This window comes from Lissotriton helveticus, chromosome 1_1 (genome assembly GCF_964261635.1).
Source record: "Lissotriton helveticus chromosome 1_1, aLisHel1.1, whole genome shotgun sequence".
NCBI lineage: Eukaryota > Metazoa > Chordata > Amphibia > Caudata > Salamandridae > Lissotriton > Lissotriton helveticus.
Genome location: NC_136057.1, coordinates 609,565,922 through 609,585,327, shown reverse-complemented (window position 1 = coordinate 609,585,327; position 19,406 = coordinate 609,565,922). Strand labels below are relative to the sequence as shown.

The window sequence follows — 19,406 nt, the reverse complement described above, 5'->3', positions numbered from 1 at the left end:
CCCCCCCCCGCCCTTTGTTTACCTCCTATCTATCCTGTAAAGCGCTCTGATACCCTTATGGGTCTGGTTCGTGCTCTCTAAAACTCTAAATAAATAAAATAAATAAATGTATCTTCTCTGTCTTCTGGGAAGGGACTTTGTGAATTAATGAAAAGTTATTTCATGAGCTGGCTGACATCACCATTAAGTGACTAAAACGAGGTTAGAGAACTGAATGCAATCCATATTACTTGTAAGGATTTGTTCAAAACGCTAACAGCCCCCTCCCTTGGTGTACATTTTGAGTGTACAAACAACTGCTACTAAATGCCAGGCATGGTGCAGCCACTGTATAAAGATTGGCTGGTGGGTCTCAACATTTTAATCACTCAAGCTCTGTAATGGTTGCCCACTCAAAATTTATTTTTTGCGAATTATTCATCTTTGCTCCACACTCAACTAGGCTCTTCTAGTGCACAACCATGTGCTGCACATGCTTAGCTGTGCTGTGTCTACCTTTGCTGTGTCTACCTTTCAAAAATGTTTATCATACAGGACAACCGTGGCTTGTCACCTAGCATTGTCCTGCACAACACTAGTGAGGCAAAATATTTCATCGTTAGGCTAGAGAGGAAGTGAAACTAGACATGCAACCACACTTTTGGAATCAAGATAGTGATGAAAAAAGGAGGAAAACATCTGGGAACTGTTCAAGGAGGTCCCCAAGCAGAAACGTCTGAACCTTTCACGAAGTCTATAGCCAATGTGTTTTGGTACCTGGGTGTAACATGTGGCTAGACACAATTTCCTCCCCTGTGATAATAAAAGGACTAGGGAAGAATAATCTATTTGATGAGCAGCTCACTTGCACAGGAAGGCCTGGCCAGAGTCTGTCCATGCAATGCATTTAAACAACTACACATTTTCTATGAATGAAAATATCCAAAGGTAGTTGACAAAACTCCAAAACAATGGACTCAAATATAGGTGTCTCTCATTGTTTAGTACAGCTTTTCCAAGTCTACTAGTTAATATTTTTTCTTTTCATCAATAGTTCAGCAACTGACACACAAGCAACACTAAATTTACTGAGTGCATACCTATTAGCATTTCATACATTATAACGCCCAACGACCACCAATCACATAGTTTGTTATAACCATTCTGCATGAACACTTCTGGAGCAATGTAATCAGGAGTCCCAACAGTTGAATATGCCTGGAATAAAAAAAAAATAGCAACTCATGAGAAGCACCTTCGAGACACACAAGATTTAGAATGACAGTATTTAATAATAGTACTGTTTGTAAAGAGACGGTAGAAGTGTGCAAATGAGAAATGTTATGCATTTCACAAGTGACAGCTATGTCGCTTGCAAATTTTATCTTATAAAAATATTATTTAATTAAAAAAAAGGGGGAACGTATGGTTTCTAGCAACCGTGCTCCCTGATATGACAACACCAGTCTATATATGGCACCACCTGGCACTGATGTTAGTTCCTTTAGCAGTTACTAGAGCCAACAATAGAACATGGTGGAAGGTACCAAAAATAAGCATCTTCAGGAATACAAGCAGCAAAAGCAAACCATCCAACCCCATCAATCACCACGGGCACTTCTGAATGCATGAATAGAGCCCAAGAACAGTCTTCCAAACCCAGAAAATAAACATTCATCACTATGATTATCTTGGCGGTAGTGGGTGCAAAATGGCATCTCACTAATGATGAGGAGAGTTCATTTACCACTGTAAGTCCTGTACAACTTAGGATATTTGATCTCTTGCTGGTAGATTGCTTTATTGTCAAAAGCACTAGTGTAGAGACCTGATCCTCCATCATGCACTCAGAATAAGGAGGATACAAGAAGATACCTGCCCCTGGAGAAGAGTATATCTAATACAGGAGGTGGCAATGGAGGATGAAACTAGCTAGTGTGAGTGTGCTTTTACCGGTCAGTCATCTGATAAAGTTAAAGATGTGTATCTCCTACCACAGTTGGTGGGCCGTCATCGCCAGCAGCACTTTGGTGAATACATGAGGAGCAAAATGCAGCCTGAATGGCGAATTGATAAAACTGGTATTGCTTGGTGGGGAGATGTCACTGCAATGCTAAGGGGCTCTGTGAGAGGGCAAGACAGGAATGCAGAAGTGCGCATCCTGTAAATCTAGAGACATTATCCAATCCTGCAGGTACGAGAACAAAAGAACCTGCACAAGGAAAGCATTCAGAATGTATCCAGTCGCCGTAAAATATTTTGTAACTGAACATTTAAGGCTCACATTCTTTTCAGGACTTAGTAGGCATAGCAGCCTTTTCCCCTCCCCGTCAAAGACTCCAATCAATCAAATTCTCTATATTTCGGTTAACAAAAAACATAAAAGATACAGCCACACAAGTCATAATTGAATAGATTCTAAGCTAAAAGCAACATTCAAATGGCGAATGGAACAATTTGAAGATAAAAACATGGCTGTGATTGGTATAATAACAACAACGTGCAAAAGAGCATAAATGATACAATTCTCAAGAGGGTCATCATTTTGATGTCTCCAGCAATACAAGGTGGGGCAATAGAACCACATAACTAAAGTGCTATTGCATTCGCATATATTAGATGGAACAGTCAACAAGTTTACCACCCAAACATTGGGCGGCAATTCCTAAAAAAAAACTTTTCCCTTAAAATCGCCCTTACTCAGTCAAACAAATAAAGTTAAAATGCATAAAATAATACTAAAAAACAACTACTTACAATATAAAATAGTAGCAGCTTTGGGGATTAACCCTCACCTGACTGGTCGTCACATTTTCCATTTAGCTATCAGGGCCAGACAAGGGAGTTAGCAGCGCCCTCCTTCTAATCGGCCAAAAGTGGCCTAGAAATTTCGCAGTTGCGCAAGCAGATAAAGGTCTTGCGCATATTTAAATCAGACGCAAGGCCTCTTCAGGGTTTCGGGTCCCAAGTTGTCTGTACACTGGAACTAGCCATTTGCTCCTTGGTTTCGCATAGGCTGTGCAGGCAAAAAAACATGGCCTATTGATTCATATTGGCAGGAAAAGCAAGGATAGCCCTTAGGTTGAAATTAATTAATCTGCCAGGAATTGATAAAAGCATTAATTGATAAAATACCATGCCTGAACTGGCTATACAATTTCCTATCGGCTGGAACTTTGATGATATCAAAGAAGCTTTCTAAAAGACAATTGATTTTCGAGTCTAAGAAAACGTCTGTTAGGCTGCCATGTTGGATTTTCATAAGTTTGTTCTGCTCAACCCATGCCCAGTACAATAGCTTGGCTTGGCCTCTATAGTATAGCTTGGTGGGCAGCCGGTATCGTGTTTTGGCAAGCCAATGCTTGCCCGAAGACTATCTACATTTAATCCAGCCAATCTTGTTGGTGATATCCAAAGCAGAGACCGCGCAGAAAGCTGCAGCGTACAGTGCCAGATCAGGAGTGGTGAATAATGTATGCCAAAACAGCAGTGGGCGAAGCCTCGCAGGATCATTGGTAGGCTTAATACCAAAGTCAAGTTTAAGTGGAAGGAAGGGATACCAAGTTTCAGAGGAACTTTTTCTCCACTGCTAAAAGATAACTTACATTTGCTGTACCCCATAACTCTGCCCCATAAAGACTCAAATTCTATGCCCCTTCTGCAAAGAAGTGTGAAAGTGGCCTAGCCCCTGATGGCTGCTAGGACTCTGACATGCATCAACGAGAAGAAGTATTCCATTATAACATTTTAATCATGTAGTATAAGGATTTAAACAATCAAAACCCAATATACATTCATTTTTTGCATTTCATTTCACTTTGTCTGCTCCAGTAACAAGGTGTGAGCAGGAGGGTGGATGGTGGTGCGAGCAGGCGGAATAACATATGAAACGCCAAGAAAAAGCACAACGTACCCGAACGAAAGGACCTGCAGGTCCGAAGTGATCACCCTCTACTGACCCTGAAAATGAGGAATCATTCCCACTGACAATAAGATCATGGTCGGGGAGAGGCAAATTAAAGTGGTTTTGCTGCAGTAACCCCGGCAGCTGCAGAAGTAGAGTATTGTTGCTGCGGTTGACCTCTGGAATTCCTCTTTCCACTGCAATGCCAAATCAATAGTGCAGGGCGTTGGAAAGGTAGTGATAGATGCCCCTGCCTTACCAGCTCATCTGAAGGAGAAGCAGCATAAGCATTTCGTTGAGAAGGACCATCAAAGTAAGCAAGCCATGACCCTGCTCTGCTTAAAGGACTCCTGTTGAAGGGAATGTCCACAAGTCAACCAGGATTTTTTCAGCAAAACCCATGAACACCACTCTGGCATGTCTGCACGGAATGGAACATTTTATTTTATTTTTTTATTTAATTTATCAAGCACATGAATCACCCCCGCAGGGGTATCGCCGCGCTATAGGCAGCATAGCAGACAGTACAAACCAGGAGACCTAAACGCAGAACAATTCTGTTTTAAGAAGTTTCCGAAAGAGAAAATAATCTGAACATTTGAGGATGTACCAGTAGCTTATTTTAGTACTGGGGGGCCAAATAGAAGAAGGCTTTACCACCTGTACAGGCTTTCCTGAAATGAGGGATGACAAGCAGGGGAGCAGAAAGACTGTTGAAGCATTAGGGCCGAGGAAGGGGCCTGATGTCAGGATGGGCCAAACACCTACATTTTATAAAATATATATATATACCTGCTATATAGTGGGCTTACTGTCCCTCCCACCCCCATAGCAAATTGGGAAGGGGCAGAGAGACTGATTTGTCCCTTTTCAGGTGGGGGTGTGACCAATGCTAGAGTGCAACACCTGTATCCCTGTCTTTTGCCCCATGCACCAAATGCAAAATCCTTGGTGTCTACTAGGCTTTCTACCCCCCCCCCCCCCGGGCAAACTCGCCAACTTGAACGGTCTTTCTATCTGCCCTGGGGGGCAAAAGGCACTACTGCCACTTCTGGGGCGGGGTTATACATTGATGGGTAGACCACGCTCTCCTTTTTATTCTTTTAGCGCCATTTTGCATTACTGCTGTTTAGTGGCCTTTCTGCCCCTGGTGGAGGTAGGCTGGGGCGAACCTTAAATCTGCCCCGAGGCAAAGGGGGCAGAAAGACCGTTTGGCCCTATTTAGGGCTGGGCATGCCATGGTAGGCATACCTAGACTACAAATTTTTTTTTATCCCTGGTGTCTATTGGGCGGTCTGCCCTCCCTCCAAGGTGGAGGGAGAAATAAGGTGTGGTTACCCCCCCCCCCCCCGCCCCCCACCCCACAGAGGAGAGGGCAGAAAGACTGTTTGAACCTTTTAGGGCTGCGGGGGCTTGGCCATGCACATGGTAGGCAGCCTCCACCCCTATGTATTTTTGTAATTCGTTTTACTGCCCCTGGTGTCTAGTGGGCTTTCTGCACCCCTCCCCCATGGGAGGGCTGATTGGGGGTAATTGCCCCCACCAGCCCCCCTGGGGGTTGAGCAGAAAGACGTTTGAGCCTTTTTTCAGGGTGGGGGCCCCTGCTGGGCAGCCCCCACGCCTATATTTTTTATTTTTGTACCATTCCTGGTATCTAGTGGGCTACCCCCAACGTCACAAATGTAATGGATATCCCGTTTGCCATATTACAAGTGTCACTGGATACAATGCACTTGTAATATGGTGGACAGGAAATCTGTCACGTTTGTGACCGATAATCCCGTCCGCCGAACTCTAAATCAGCCCCGAAGTCTTCAGCAGCAAGGCTGTCGTCTTCAGCAGCAAGGCTGTCAATACTGGGCATTGGTGCAGAACAGCTTTGTGCTACTCTGTGAAAAGCGGATGCTCTAATTTGAAAAAGTATTCGAAGACATGCTCTTAAGATGCATGATCCAGAGCTGTTCTATCACATTAGGTCTACCAGAATAACAGTGCAAAGTTGTTTTTTTCCTGATGGAGCACAGAACTAGAGTGCTTTTAAAAGTGCAGAAAATGGTACCAACAACACTTCACACGGACTGGTGGGATGTCAATAAGTCGCCGAAAATTAGACATTTGGCCTTCTGCTTGAGTGGCAAAGAGAAGCCATGCCAATGTTCCATGATTTCAACACTAGTCTCAGCAATTTGTAGTCCAGTTTTCATTTGTTACATTACAATGGCACACCGTGTGCACCAGCCTGATTTTTTTTGCAGACCTGGTATGTGTTCTACTGATAGTGATATCTTGATTTTGATGGCTCAATACCACAGAAGGAGGGCCTGGGTACCTCCTTGATTCTGTATGTAAAATAGGTAGGTCATGTGTGTTCTGACCTTGAAATCTGCGTCATTGATGTGTTGGAAGGATAAGCTTTTAGGACCAATATCAGTGCCTTAGAGTTCTAGAATAGTTTACCTCCCACTATTCCTGTGTACAGGGACTACTTGTGGATAGGTGTTGGAGGGGGTGCACCGAGAGGAAAAGTGGTGCTTGATCAGATTTTGATTGTTTTGTCACCACTGTAATGTTCTCTTTAAACAACTTGTGATTTAAATGTTGTTTTACCAATAGCCTATGGCTTGGAGCCAGTGTCCAGTTCCTCTAGGATGGTTTGCATGTGAATGTGATAGAGAAAATAGTGGAAAGCATGCTTCCCAACAGGTATCACTATTCCTGACCTGTGCACATATTCAGTGACTCAGTGATTTGTGCTAAAGAAATACGTCTGTTTTCTATGCAGGATGCAGCAGAGATTTGCTACATAGAAATGCTGTAGAGTTGAGGGATGGTTAGGCAACACAGAGAGAGTGACACACACACACAAGGTTTTCTAGGACAGGCTGAGTCTTTGCAGCAGCAGCAGATTTCCTTTGTGGTACAGATTCAGCCTCTATCAGCTGGCTGTTCTAAATGGGGATAAATTAGTATCCCCTAAATGTCCCAGGTGAGCCACCAATGGGGGTATACACTTATAAAATAAATGTCAAGTCACTACCTGAGGTCGAAACCTAGTAGAGAAAACTGGTAGATCAGTTTGCTGACCATTATCTTGATGTACACCATCTGTTCTCTTCCCCCATCAGAAAGACTATGGTACAAAACCTAGAACTACTGAACTTGCTCTATTGCTGGCGAGTCCTTCTAAGCAGGAGTGAGGAGGAGAAACATGCATTGAAGAGGAGGTAATCAGATGCTATTGATGTTCCTGTATGGTGCTTGTGGACTAGGACATTATGGGTTATGATGATGCAGTTGACAAGGCCATCATCAACAATTATTTTGATAGTCTCATGTTTGTATCATGTATGGAGTTAGCATTGTGAGGAGGGCTGTCAGTCATTGGGATGGGGTACATTATCTGGTGGCAAACCAGGTGTCTATAGCTTAAAGACAGCCAAAGTATTTTCTCATCTCAAGATTTTAATCTTACATGTCAGCAGGATTGTGCACATCTGTGCCGGAGTTTGAAGGGAAAAAAAAGAGAAGAAATAAAAACCAGCATTAGGTTGTCCGAACACATGCACTTCTTTGATCCTTATGAGGAACCAAACAAACTATGCGTTTCTTTCTGCTCATTCAGGGCTATGCATGGACACTAATTCCTCATTAATATGCTATTGCAGTCTTAACATATAATGAAAAATGTGGAGGTATTTTAATATTGAACATATTTTACCAATATTTGGCTGCATTATGGACAGAATGTATTTTTCACAATCAATTATGTAATGTTAGTGCAGACCATGAAATTGTGGCAGACTCGGTTCATGGCTCATTGTTCATTTGATAACGATAAATCAATCAACAGATTTGTAAAGCGCTTCTGGTCACCAGTGAGGGTATGCAGGGGCAGGCAGGGTTCAGTGGATTAGATGAATAGCCGGATCTTCAGGGACTTTCGGAACTCTGGACGAGATGAGGAGGTCCGTAGATAAAAGGGTAGCGTGTTCCATGTCTTCTTCTCTGCTAGGTAGGAGACGTTGTGACCTCAGCATCTGCTATGTTAGATGGGGGGGTGAGGGTTGGAGAAAAGGACGCGGAGCCGAGGTGTCTGGTGGGCTAATGGAAGTTAAGGCAGTGGTTCAAGTAGGGGGCTACGCAGTTGTGTTAGGCCTTTCATGCATGGGTCTTGAGCTTGGACTGGAATCTTTTCTATACAGTGATCCAGTGGAATTCCCTGACGTAGAGTGAGTTGAGGGTTTGTCTAGGAAAGTCCAGCATGAGTCTGGCTATGGCATTCTGTATGGTCTGTATTCGCCGGACAACACTGCAGTATACCAGTCAGCTAGAAAGGAGGGCATGGCAGATGATGCATCTTGAGCTTTGGGGAGCCATTTGAATATCTTAGCAGCATGCAAACCATAAAACATAGCAAACTCCGGACAATATGGAAAGTATAAAACTATACATTTTCTAATACTGTATGACATACAAAATCAATCTGTTGTTGCAAGCCGGACCTTCTTTGCTCTGGCTGGTAGAAGATGCTGAACATGGTGGTTTGTCCAGTTTTTAGCATTTTTTCCAAAACGTGGTAATTCCATTTAGTCTTCCTCATGCAGGAACATATATCTCTGCTCCCACTTGATACCTAGCTTAGTTTCTCTGGGGCTCCCAATCATGTTGGTACCAGAAATTCATGGGTTCAGGGGACCCACAGGTAATTAACTGGGTACACTGCATTTGGGGATTTGCAAAGCAATTGAAATTGAAATGCCAGTCTAGATTATCTGTCTTTTGTTCCTCTGGGATGTATGGAAATCTACCATAACCATATATTTTTAACCTCTACATATAAAACACACCATCAAGATTTCTATCGCTAGGTGACTGACTGCCCTAGCTCCAATTTTTTGGTAGGGACAATGCGTTGAATAAAACATTTGCCAGGTTGCAGCATTTTTATCTAAACCACAGTACTTTCCTTTAGTATTCTTCAAACAAGAACCAGTAACAGCCCAGTCCGACCCAAATGTGGTCCTCTACCAGATGAGGCAGAGTTTATACATGTTTAAGCAGGGATCCACTGACAAGACAACAACGCATGTTTTTATGGGGAACGATTCCATGGTGGATTTCTGCAGTATTTGAGCCAGTGGTGGATGGTACCAAGGAGAATCTACCAACCCCAGACATTTCTGAAAACTAGAGAAAGAAATCCCCAGTGATAGGACCAGCATGAATCACAACATGTTTTATTAACCAGAATCCATGGCTAAGGTCAAAGTAGGAGTAAAAAAGAAAGCAAATACTTCACTTTTTTGTGACTGGAAAATGCTGGTTATAAAGCCCCAGTATCCAATGTTCCCAAACTTAATTAAATAATGTAAGCTGTGCCCCACATATGTGGGAGGGTCTATTGCATGGGACAGGAACAGGCCAAAATTGTAACACTATAAAGTACATTTTGACACTATTAATTGCACTTAGCCACAGTTTTTGGGATGTTTGTTATGAGAGGCCCACCCACATGTGTGAAGTATGGATTTTATTGGCAAAAGTGTGGGAACACTGGATGGGTGGAGTTTTGCTGTTTCCCACAAACTGAAGAACTTTCCATTTGATGATACTCGACAAACTGACGGCATCCACATAACAAAAGGTCATGAGAATCACTTGGCACTTTGGAAATTGCAGTAATTGGGGCAGTGCATATGTCTCTTATCACTAAAATCCTGATTTTTTTAGTTCATTTATTAAAACATGTATAGCTTTCATTCACCCCCCATTTGGGAACTAGGGATATGTTTATAGGCATGTCAGGGAGAAGCCCCATAGGCAAGGGTCGCTACAGTTATTTTTTTAGGCACACATTTTGGCTGTTTCAGTGATATTTGTAGTCTCATCTGCCCCAATCGGGAGCAGAAAACCACTAGAATCCAGGGCGTTTGTGTGTGTGTGAACTGGAGTTTGGATGGCGGTCTGCATGTACTGACCTTTAGCTGTCATCTTGCGGGCAGTGTGTGTGGACTTGCACTTGACTAATGGTGTGTGTGGAGTGGTGCTTGGCTGGTGGTGTACGCGGACTGGCGCTTGGCTGGTGGTGTACGCGGACTGGCGCTTGGCTGGCGGTGTGCGGGAATGGCACTTGGCTGGTGGAGTTGGTGGGTGGCGCTTGGCTGGCGGTGTGCATGGATGGCGCTTGGCTGGCGGTGTGCGTTTGTGTACTGACCCTTGGCTGGAGGTGTGGCTTGCACGGATCACACAGCGTTTTCTCACGCAGAATGCCCCGCAAACCTCAAATTTACTTACAAGGTCACATTTTTCTCACACTTTTGCGTGGGTACGTTGTAGGATCACCGCGCAGGCACAACTTTCCTACCACCCAGCATTCCCCTCAGTCTCCAGAGTAAAATTATACCTCACTTGTGTGGGTGGGCCAATAGCTCACGACTGAGAAGGGCCAAAAACGTAGAGATTGAAGGCATAGCACAGCGATCTCCAAGCGCTATCTTTTTTTTAAAATAAGTTTTAGGATGGCTCTGCATTGGGCACCCACTCAAATGAAGTCTAATTTTTATCGGGAGACCGAGGGAAATACGGGGAACTGCAAAATGTGTGGTGGCGTGGTGATCCCACACAGAAATGTGAGAAAAATTTGATTTTGTTTTAGCTAAATATGAAGTTTGCAGGGGGATTCTGGGTAGGAAAAGGTTGGGAGATCCACGCAAACCGTACCTCCCTGGACTCCCCTAGGTTTCTAGTTCAGAAATGTTTAAATTTGGTAGGTTTCCCTAGATGGCCGCTGAGCCCGGGACCAAAAACCCAGGTGACTCCCTCGATAATTTTGAAGTCTCCACAGTATGTTTTGGGGTGTTTCCTTTCGCGGGCACTAGGCCTACCCACACAAGTAAGGTACCATTTTATTGGGAGACTTGGGGGAATGCTGGGTGGAAGTTTGTGGCTCCCTCCAGATTCCAGAACCTTCCATCACAGGAATGTGAAGAAAATGTGCTTTTTTGGTTTTATAAAGTTTAAGGTTTGTAAGGGATTCTTGGTATCAGAAATTGGTGAGAACCACCTTGTGGGTTCCCCTGGGTGTCTAGTTTTAAAAAATGTACAGGTTTGCTAGGTTTCTCTAGGAGCTGGCTGAACGAGGATCCATAAAAAGGGCCAGTTTTCACTGGAAAAATTTGATATATCCACATTGCGTTTTGGGCAGTTTCCTGTCGCAGGCACTAGGCCTACCCACACAAGTGAGGTACCATTTTTATCGGGAGACTTAGGTGAACACAGAATTGTAGAACAAGTGTTATTACCTATTGACTTTCGTTGCATTTTTGCATTCCAAATTTAAGACAATGTGTAAAAAAGAAGTCACTTTGAAAACTGTCCTCTAATTCACATGATATTTTGGTACCCAAAATTTCGGAGATGTGCAAATAACTATTGCTTCTAAACTCTATATTTTGTTCCCATTTTGGAAATACATAGGTGTCCTGGATACCTATTTTTCACTCTTTATATTTTACCAAATGAATTGCTATATACATGGTACACAATGAAAATCCATTGCAAGGCACAGCTCAGTTATTGGCTCTGCGTACCTCGGGTTCTTGGCCTACCTACAAGTCCTATAAATCAACACAACCAGAAAGGTCCAGTGGTTGCAACTGTATATTGCTTTAAAAATCTGCATTAGTTAGAAGAAGTTACAGGTGAAAATGTTGGCCCAAACAGCTGCTTTTTCAATTCCAATATTTTTTTTATTTCAACTGTTCGTTTCTATAGGAAAACCTTAAAGGAGATACAAAAATGACCCCTTGTTAAATTCAGAATTTGTCGACTTTTCTGAAATGTATAGCTTTTCGGGATCAGTTATTGCTTTCACACCCATTTCTACCACTAACTGGAAGGAGACTAAAAGCACAAAAAATAGTAAAAACAGGCTATGTCCCAGTAAAATGACAAAACTGTGTAGAAAATGTAAGTTTTTGTAAAATGTCTGCCTGTCCCTGAAAGCTGGTAAGATGGTGATTTCAGCACCAGAAACCCATTGTTGATACCATTTGTAGGGTAAAGAAACATACACTTACTTTTGCAGCACTTATTCGCCATTTAAAAATTTTAAAAATGTTGCTGTATTTTGGTTAATTTTTGGGTCCCCTCCAGGGAAATCCACAGACCCTGAGTAACTTTAAAATCCTCAGGATGTTGGAAGAAAAGGACACACATTTGGCATGAATACCTTATGTGGACAAAAAGTTACAAGCGCCTAAGCACAAACTACCCCAAGTAGCACAAAAAATAAATTTTTATGTGCGTTTTGTGAGGTAGGTGATAGGATATATAAACAATGATAGCAAACGATATACCAAATTTAGGAAAACACTTACGAAATACCACCAGAATCCACATACATAACTAAGGAAAATAAGAACTCTTAGTATTACTCACCAGCTGACGCCTGTTTTTCTTCCATGTTTCAGCTTTCCTTTTTGAATTCATATTCTGAAAGGCTGTAAAAGGAAAATCAGAATAAAACAATACATTTACCCATCACAAGTTGGGTTAGACTGACTCAGCAGGAAACATTGCACATTGGTTCTAGCAAGCATGTGCTCATACGTATCTGGAGCATGAAACCAATGGCTATACATTCTCTCACCACAAGTTGGCTAACAAAAAAGCAATCAGAAATGGACAAATTAGGAAAAGGTTTCATTCCAATATTTGTAATCCAATAAGCCACCTTTCATGTTCAAATTCAATTCTGTCAGTCTTTGCCAGTGCGGGAACGGAGCAGGTTGGACTATGTGATGTCAAGTAAACAACTTTGCTTGCATTTTCAGGGACACAGATAATCTATGGTACGGTTGCAAACATGAAGTTGACTAAGATAAACTTATTCTAGCACACCTGTAGAACAATAGCTGTTTTCCATATAAGTGTAATGCATCAATGACACTTCCCTGAAGCCAATTACAATGCTTGAGCACTACCAAGTGGAGCACCACAGAAAGCAATGTGGGAAGGTCACGTGACACAACCAGTGGTCAACTGAAACTTTGACGCTACTGAAGCTTGCGCTGGCATTCCTACTAACGGATATGTGCAGTGACTGATACACAAATGAGTCACAAATATTATGGAACCCAGTGAGAAAGGGACTGAGTGTACATGGGCAAACCACTGAAATCCGTTCATCATGGTATGCTTGTTTGGCAGGTGCCATAACTTTCAGACTGGTGGGAGACAACAGAAACACCATGTCTGAAACTAGTCCACTAGCGATAGTATAAAGGCAGCCAAACCCAGAAAAATTCAAATGTTCAAAGCATGAAACAGACTAGAGGCGTGCACAGAGATGCAGGAAGGCTTTTAGGTCCTTATGGAACCAAAGTTGGGAAAAGTCTGCTTGTAGGAACACCTTTTACTTTTAATATTGTAATAAGAATTACTAGGTCCTACCACCAGGTAGCAGTATATTCAAACAGATAATTTACTTCAAAGTCTATGTGTGGCAACCAGATAGGCTGGTTTGTCCTTCAGTACATTTTAGAAGAGCTATTCAAGCAGCTATACTGTTTTATCATTGAATATCAGCCCTTATTCCAGTAGTGGAACATCTGCAGTACTTGTTCCCTGTGACCGAGTCTGGGAATGGTCTACCCAGCGATAGAGGATCTTGATTTTAAGTCATAAGTACTGAATTGTCATGACCGTGAGTAGGATTCTAGAGCACTCCCCCCCCCCCTAAAGAGAGTGTGAGAGTGTGAGTGAGTGAGTGAGTGAGTGAGTGAGTGAGTGAGTGAGTGTGTGTGTGTGTGTGTATATGTATATATATATATATATATATATATATATATATATATATATATATATATATATATATACGAAAACCTTCCTCCACAAGAACGAAGCAGGAGCCCGGGGGTAACAAGTAAGACGGTTTTTATTAGCAAACAGGCAGTCCCAGTGGCGGCAGATGCATTTCGCCGTGGAGCCTTCCTCAGCCAACACCGGGAGCCCTCATCTGTGTTCTTTCATTCCTGCTGCCTCTGATGTAGTGCTAGCGTGATCCGCTCCTCCCCCTGGCGATAAGGCACACCTGTCGATCTAACAAGTCCGTCCACAAGTTCCCTTATGACGCCACAGCCTCGCATACAGAAGATATATATATCTGAGGAAGTGGTACTTGGGCCACAGAAACGCGTCAGGCGAATATAATTACCCGGATGAGGGCGAGAAATGCTAAAGACCGTCGAGGGAACGTGCAGTAGAGTGCACCCTGGAAAGCTGAGGCAATTGGATTATATATATATATATATATATATATATATATATATATTCACTGAAAAAACCATAGGTTATAGACCATATATAGTTAGGAATTAGCATTTACAAAACCTTGAAAATTCACTGAAAAAACCATAGGTTATAGACCATATATAGTTAGGAATTAGCATTTAAAAAACCTTATTTTACTCACACAAAACCATTGAAATTCCATATATAGTTAGTTGCACTAACTATATATCGCGCACCTGCAATCCACTGCTGATGATGTCACATATTACATCATTCATGACATGGTCAGTGACATCACTGATGACATCACTGATGACATCTCAAATGACATCACTGATGACATCACTGATGACATCTCATTTGACATCAATGACCACATCACTGATGATATCATTCATGTGACAATACAATGCATCTCCTCACATTTTAATATAACCTCTGTTTCACCCAGTGTTAAATACAGAATATAATTTTTGAAACCATTGACACACCAATACTAGTTACTACATACGCACTCACTGATTCCTACGTCTACACACACCTTCACTCATTCACCCATACTATCATTCATACATACAATCACTCATCTTTACAACACTATCATATGCACTCATACACCTATACAGACACTCACAGTCTGCCACTCATCCATGGAGTTACTCACACACCTAGTCAGTCCTGTAAAGAATCAATGACACTTCCATTTTCTTGTCTATACAGTTAAACATAGAGCACCTTACATTTTCAAACATATACTAACACATACTTACCTTGTTATACAATCATTGATACAAGTACACATTGATCTGCACAGAGTCACACACCTCCCAGCCAGCCACACACACACTCAGTCTCCCATACAAATACTTGGACAATCAATCAGTAACCCATATAGTTAATCATATAGCTACTGATCAAAACATGCAGCAGTTTACAGAACAACAGACATAATGATGCACAAATTAAGACACTTTAGTCACTAACCCATGCACTCAGTGAGACACATTTAATCACTCACTCATGCATTCAGTCATGCACCTACTAAATCCTTTGTCCAGACACTTATACTTCCACTCATTCTTCAATATGTAAGACACATTTTAACTTTACAGAAACATACAGTCACTGGATGTTGTCATCAGTGATGTCATCAGTGATGTCATTTGAGATGTCATCAGTGATGTCATCAGTGATGTCACTGACCATGTCATGAATGATGTAATATGTGACATCATCAGCAGTGGATTGCAGGTGCGCGATATATAGTTAGTGCAACTAACTATATATGGAATTTCAATGGTTTTGTGTGAGTAAAATAAGGTTTTTTAAATGCTAATTCCTAACTATATATGGTCTATAACCTATGGTTTTTTCAGTGAATTTTCAAGGTTTTGTAAATGCTAATTCCTAACTATATATGGTCTATAACCTATGGTTTTTTCAGTGAATTTCAATGGTTTTTTAATAGCAAATATCATAAGCTGTCGAATGTCAAGTACGTGGTAAGTGAAAACATTTTCGTGTTTATGCACACTGATCTGCTTTGAATGGTGCCCCCCCCCCTCATTTCTATTAGGAGTACTCTCTCTTTGCAGATAGTGAAAGGTAGTTAACGCAGGTCTTTGCCCCCATTGTAATCCGTCGTGCCTGCTTCTCTCTCCATTTGATTCATTGTTATCCAAGTATTTACTGTTTTAGAATTAGTTCTCTTTGGTTCATTCTCTATTTACAAACAAACACAGAGTCGCAATACTCTGTTTAGTCTTTGCAGATAACGAAAAATCGTGTAAAAAAAAAGAAAAGGAATCGAGCAAAATCAGTAGGCCACTAATGGGATCTCTTTTTGACCTCGCTAAAATAGAAACATTAGGAACAACCCCTCATGACAAATACAAAACTAGTGAGATGAACTGAACTCCACACAATGATGGCTGCAAAACAGCTCTGCTCCGCCACCCACCCCGCCCAAAATAACGATAAAGAACGGCTGCCATGATTGGTTGCGGAATGACCACGACGGAGCTACGAAATGGTGCTGCTCTCATGCTAACCCCAGCTTCAGTCTGAAACATCCAGAAACACTGTAGACTACCAATTCGATCAGTTCCGGTAGCGCCCCAATGTAACCCGGTAGAGAAGAACTAGCCCTCCCCTCTTTGACTGATGGTTCTTGTTGCCTGTCCCTTCTGTTGTCATTTAACAGAACTATTTAGCCTGCTGAAAGGGGTTGTGTTCCGACCGCTGGTTGGTGGAGACATTTTGACTATATTCTGTACCTGCGTTGTCGCGTAATGCGTCATATGACGCGCCGCGTTAGCGCATCCGGAAGTCATCCGGGGCGCGCAGCGCGTAACGTAAGCATAACAAGTCATGTGACTTGTTAATAAAACTTTTCATTGGTTCATTTTACTTTTCTTATTGTAATGATGAAAGGCTTGGTCATATGACCTAAAAATTACGCTTTTCATTACTTCCTAACATTATTTTTTCTTAAATATATGTTATAATGTTCCAGGCTAATGTACTTTCCCGGAAATTTTACAACTGTCCTGCAAGTAAAATATATTCTTTTTTCGAGAAAAAGAGCGTTTCTTCGTCCCATGACGGAGCCGTTGAGCAAAAGAGGGTCGACCTGCTGTCTTAGTCGCCGATACGCCTGAATATGAGATTCTTATCGATCACTTTATGTTGCAGGAATAGAAAACACAACAGCCCTTGACCATTTATCTTTACTGCGTTCCTTCGTATTATACCTTTTACCCTTCATGTAATTGGTCTGCTTTATTTCACTTGCCTTTTAATGATTCTAAAACAGTGACTATTATTAAAAACTTTACCAATGTATATACTACTACCATGTTTTCTTTTAAAAACCTTTATTGTGAAAATTTCATTATACAAATACGAGCCTATAACCACGTGGGCCGGCCACGGAGCAAACTGTAATCGTATATGATAAATAGACATTTACACTGTAGAGGAACGTAACGGGCGGGCCATTAGGTTGCAAGAACTAAGGTGTCTAACAGTTACGGAATCGGTGGACGTACATTTTATAATTAAAATACGACAGGGCCAGTTACAATAAAATTATCTAGATATACATTTGCGGGCAAGTACCATGGGTGACGTTAATTCGAACTTTCAACAGTACAGTAATCAATAACACATCAGAACTTAATATCAATAGGGATGTCGAAATATTCAATCAATTCTCGTCCCCGCCCGCCATGTGCTTCAAAACTGCATACGTATCTCGTGATTTCAAGGTTCTGCAACCAGTACACAACAAGGAGTTACGAGTCCCATTTATTCTGGCGCCATTTTGGGCGAGGACGGGCAGGTCCAGGATATAGTCAAAATGTCTCTACCAACCATCGACTATGATGATGTTCATATGCTGTATTTATTAGAGTAACACTCAGATGTCCACATGAAATAAATTTGCCACAATCTAAACATGTCATTTTAATCTTTCCAAAGTTCTTCTAAATATTTGGGACCGTTTCCCTTGCCTCTGAAGCTCTCAGTGCCACTTCTTTGATGAATGTACTAGCAGGTCAGGGGTTCTCCTCCAAATCTCTCTTTTATGCAGCACTATAATTAATTGGTGCCACCTCTCCATATGACGATGCATGGTATAGTTACCACAACTATATTTTTTTTCGGTTCCTCTAGAGAGTTCATCGTGGCAGATGAAGCGTGTAACGTACCGGGCATTTACCTTTTTTTGCATGTACAGGAAAGGAAAAAAAAATCGAGCGTCCGAGTTCTAAGGTGTCCCAGGGCCATTTTAGTGGACCAGGCCCAAATCCAAAGAACAGGCCGCCATTTTGAGAGTCCTGTTGCAGCCGCCTGTCGCTGTAGCATCAAGAGCAGCCGAAACTCAGCTGAATGGCAACTGAAACGGTAAAGGGGCGCCCCACTACAGCAGACGAGCCAGGCCCAAATCCAAAGAACTGCTATCTCACAGGCTAATGGGGCGACCCACGCAGAGTTTCAGCATTGTAGGATGACCACACAAGTACAGCAACTTGCTAGACATCACCTCGGTGCCATCCGGATCTCGGCGCCCCACTGCAGATGAAGTGCCTCTCAACTATGAAACCACCACGGTGACATCCGGATCTTGGCGCGTTGTGCTGCCTTCGGCCTATTCGCACATCGGTCCGCTACTGACGCCATCTCACAGGCTAATGGGGCGACCCACGCCGAGTTTCAGCATTGTAGGATGACCACACCAGTACAGCAACTTGCTAGACATCACCTCGGTGCCATCCGGATCTCGGCGCCCCACTGCAGATGAAGTGCCTCTCAACTATGAAACCACCACGGTGACATCCGGATCTTGGCGCGTTGTGCTGCCTTCGGCCTATTCGCACATCGGTCCGCTACTGACGCCATCTCACAGGCTAATGGGGCGACCCACGCCGAGTTTCAGCATTGTAGGATGACCACACCAGTACAGCAACTTGCTAGACATCACCTCGGTGCCATCCGGATCTCGGCGCCCCACTGCAGATGAAGTGCCTCTCAACTATGAAACCACCACGGTGACATCCGGATCTTGGCGCGTTGTGCTGCCTTCGGCCTATTCGCACATCGGTCCGCTACTGACGCCATCTCACAGGCTAATGGGGTGACCCACGCCGAGTTTCAGCATTGTAGGATGACCACACCAACTTGCTAGACATCACCTCAGTGCCATCCGAATCTTGGCATCTCAACGCCTAGTGGTATCTTCCATACAAAAAATATTGTTACGCTGCCTTTGGCCCCATTCGCACATCAGTCCGCAACTTAGACATCACCTCGGTGCCATCCGGATCTTGGCATCTCAGCGCCTTGTGGTGTCAGTCAGAAAATATTGTTGTGCTGCCTTCGGCCTATTCGCACATCGGTCCGCTACTGACGCCATCTCACAGGCCAACGGGGCGCCCCACGCCGACTTTCAGCATTGTAGGATGGCCACACCAGTACCACAACTTGCAAGACACCACCTCGGTGCCATCCGGATCTTGGCATCTCAGCGCCTTGTGGTCTCTTCTACACCGGAAATATAGTAGAAAATATTGTTGCGCTGCCTTTGGCCCCATTCACACATCAGTCCGCTACTGACACCATCTCACAGGCCAACGGGGCGCCCCACGCCGACTTTCAACATTGTAGGATGGCCACAGAAGTGCGACAACTTACTAGACACCACCTCGGTGCCATCCGGATCTTGGCG

At 42.9% G+C, this 19,406-nt stretch overlaps 1 protein-coding gene across 2 annotated transcripts in view; it reads right to left on the bottom strand.

Annotated features, from left to right (window-relative positions):
- Positions 1-19,406, bottom strand: part of STK38L (serine/threonine kinase 38 like) — a 456,714-nt gene that overhangs the window by 96,879 nt on the left and 340,429 nt on the right. For both annotated transcript variants that reach the window (XM_078674124.1, XM_078674123.1), the window contains exons 9-10: positions 12,323-12,384; positions 1,080-1,197 (exon numbers count right to left, since the gene is read on the bottom strand). In XM_078674124.1, coding sequence (XP_078530250.1) covers positions 1,080-1,197; positions 12,323-12,384 — 180 coding nt within the window. The remainder of the gene's footprint in view (positions 1-1,079; positions 1,198-12,322; positions 12,385-19,406) is intronic.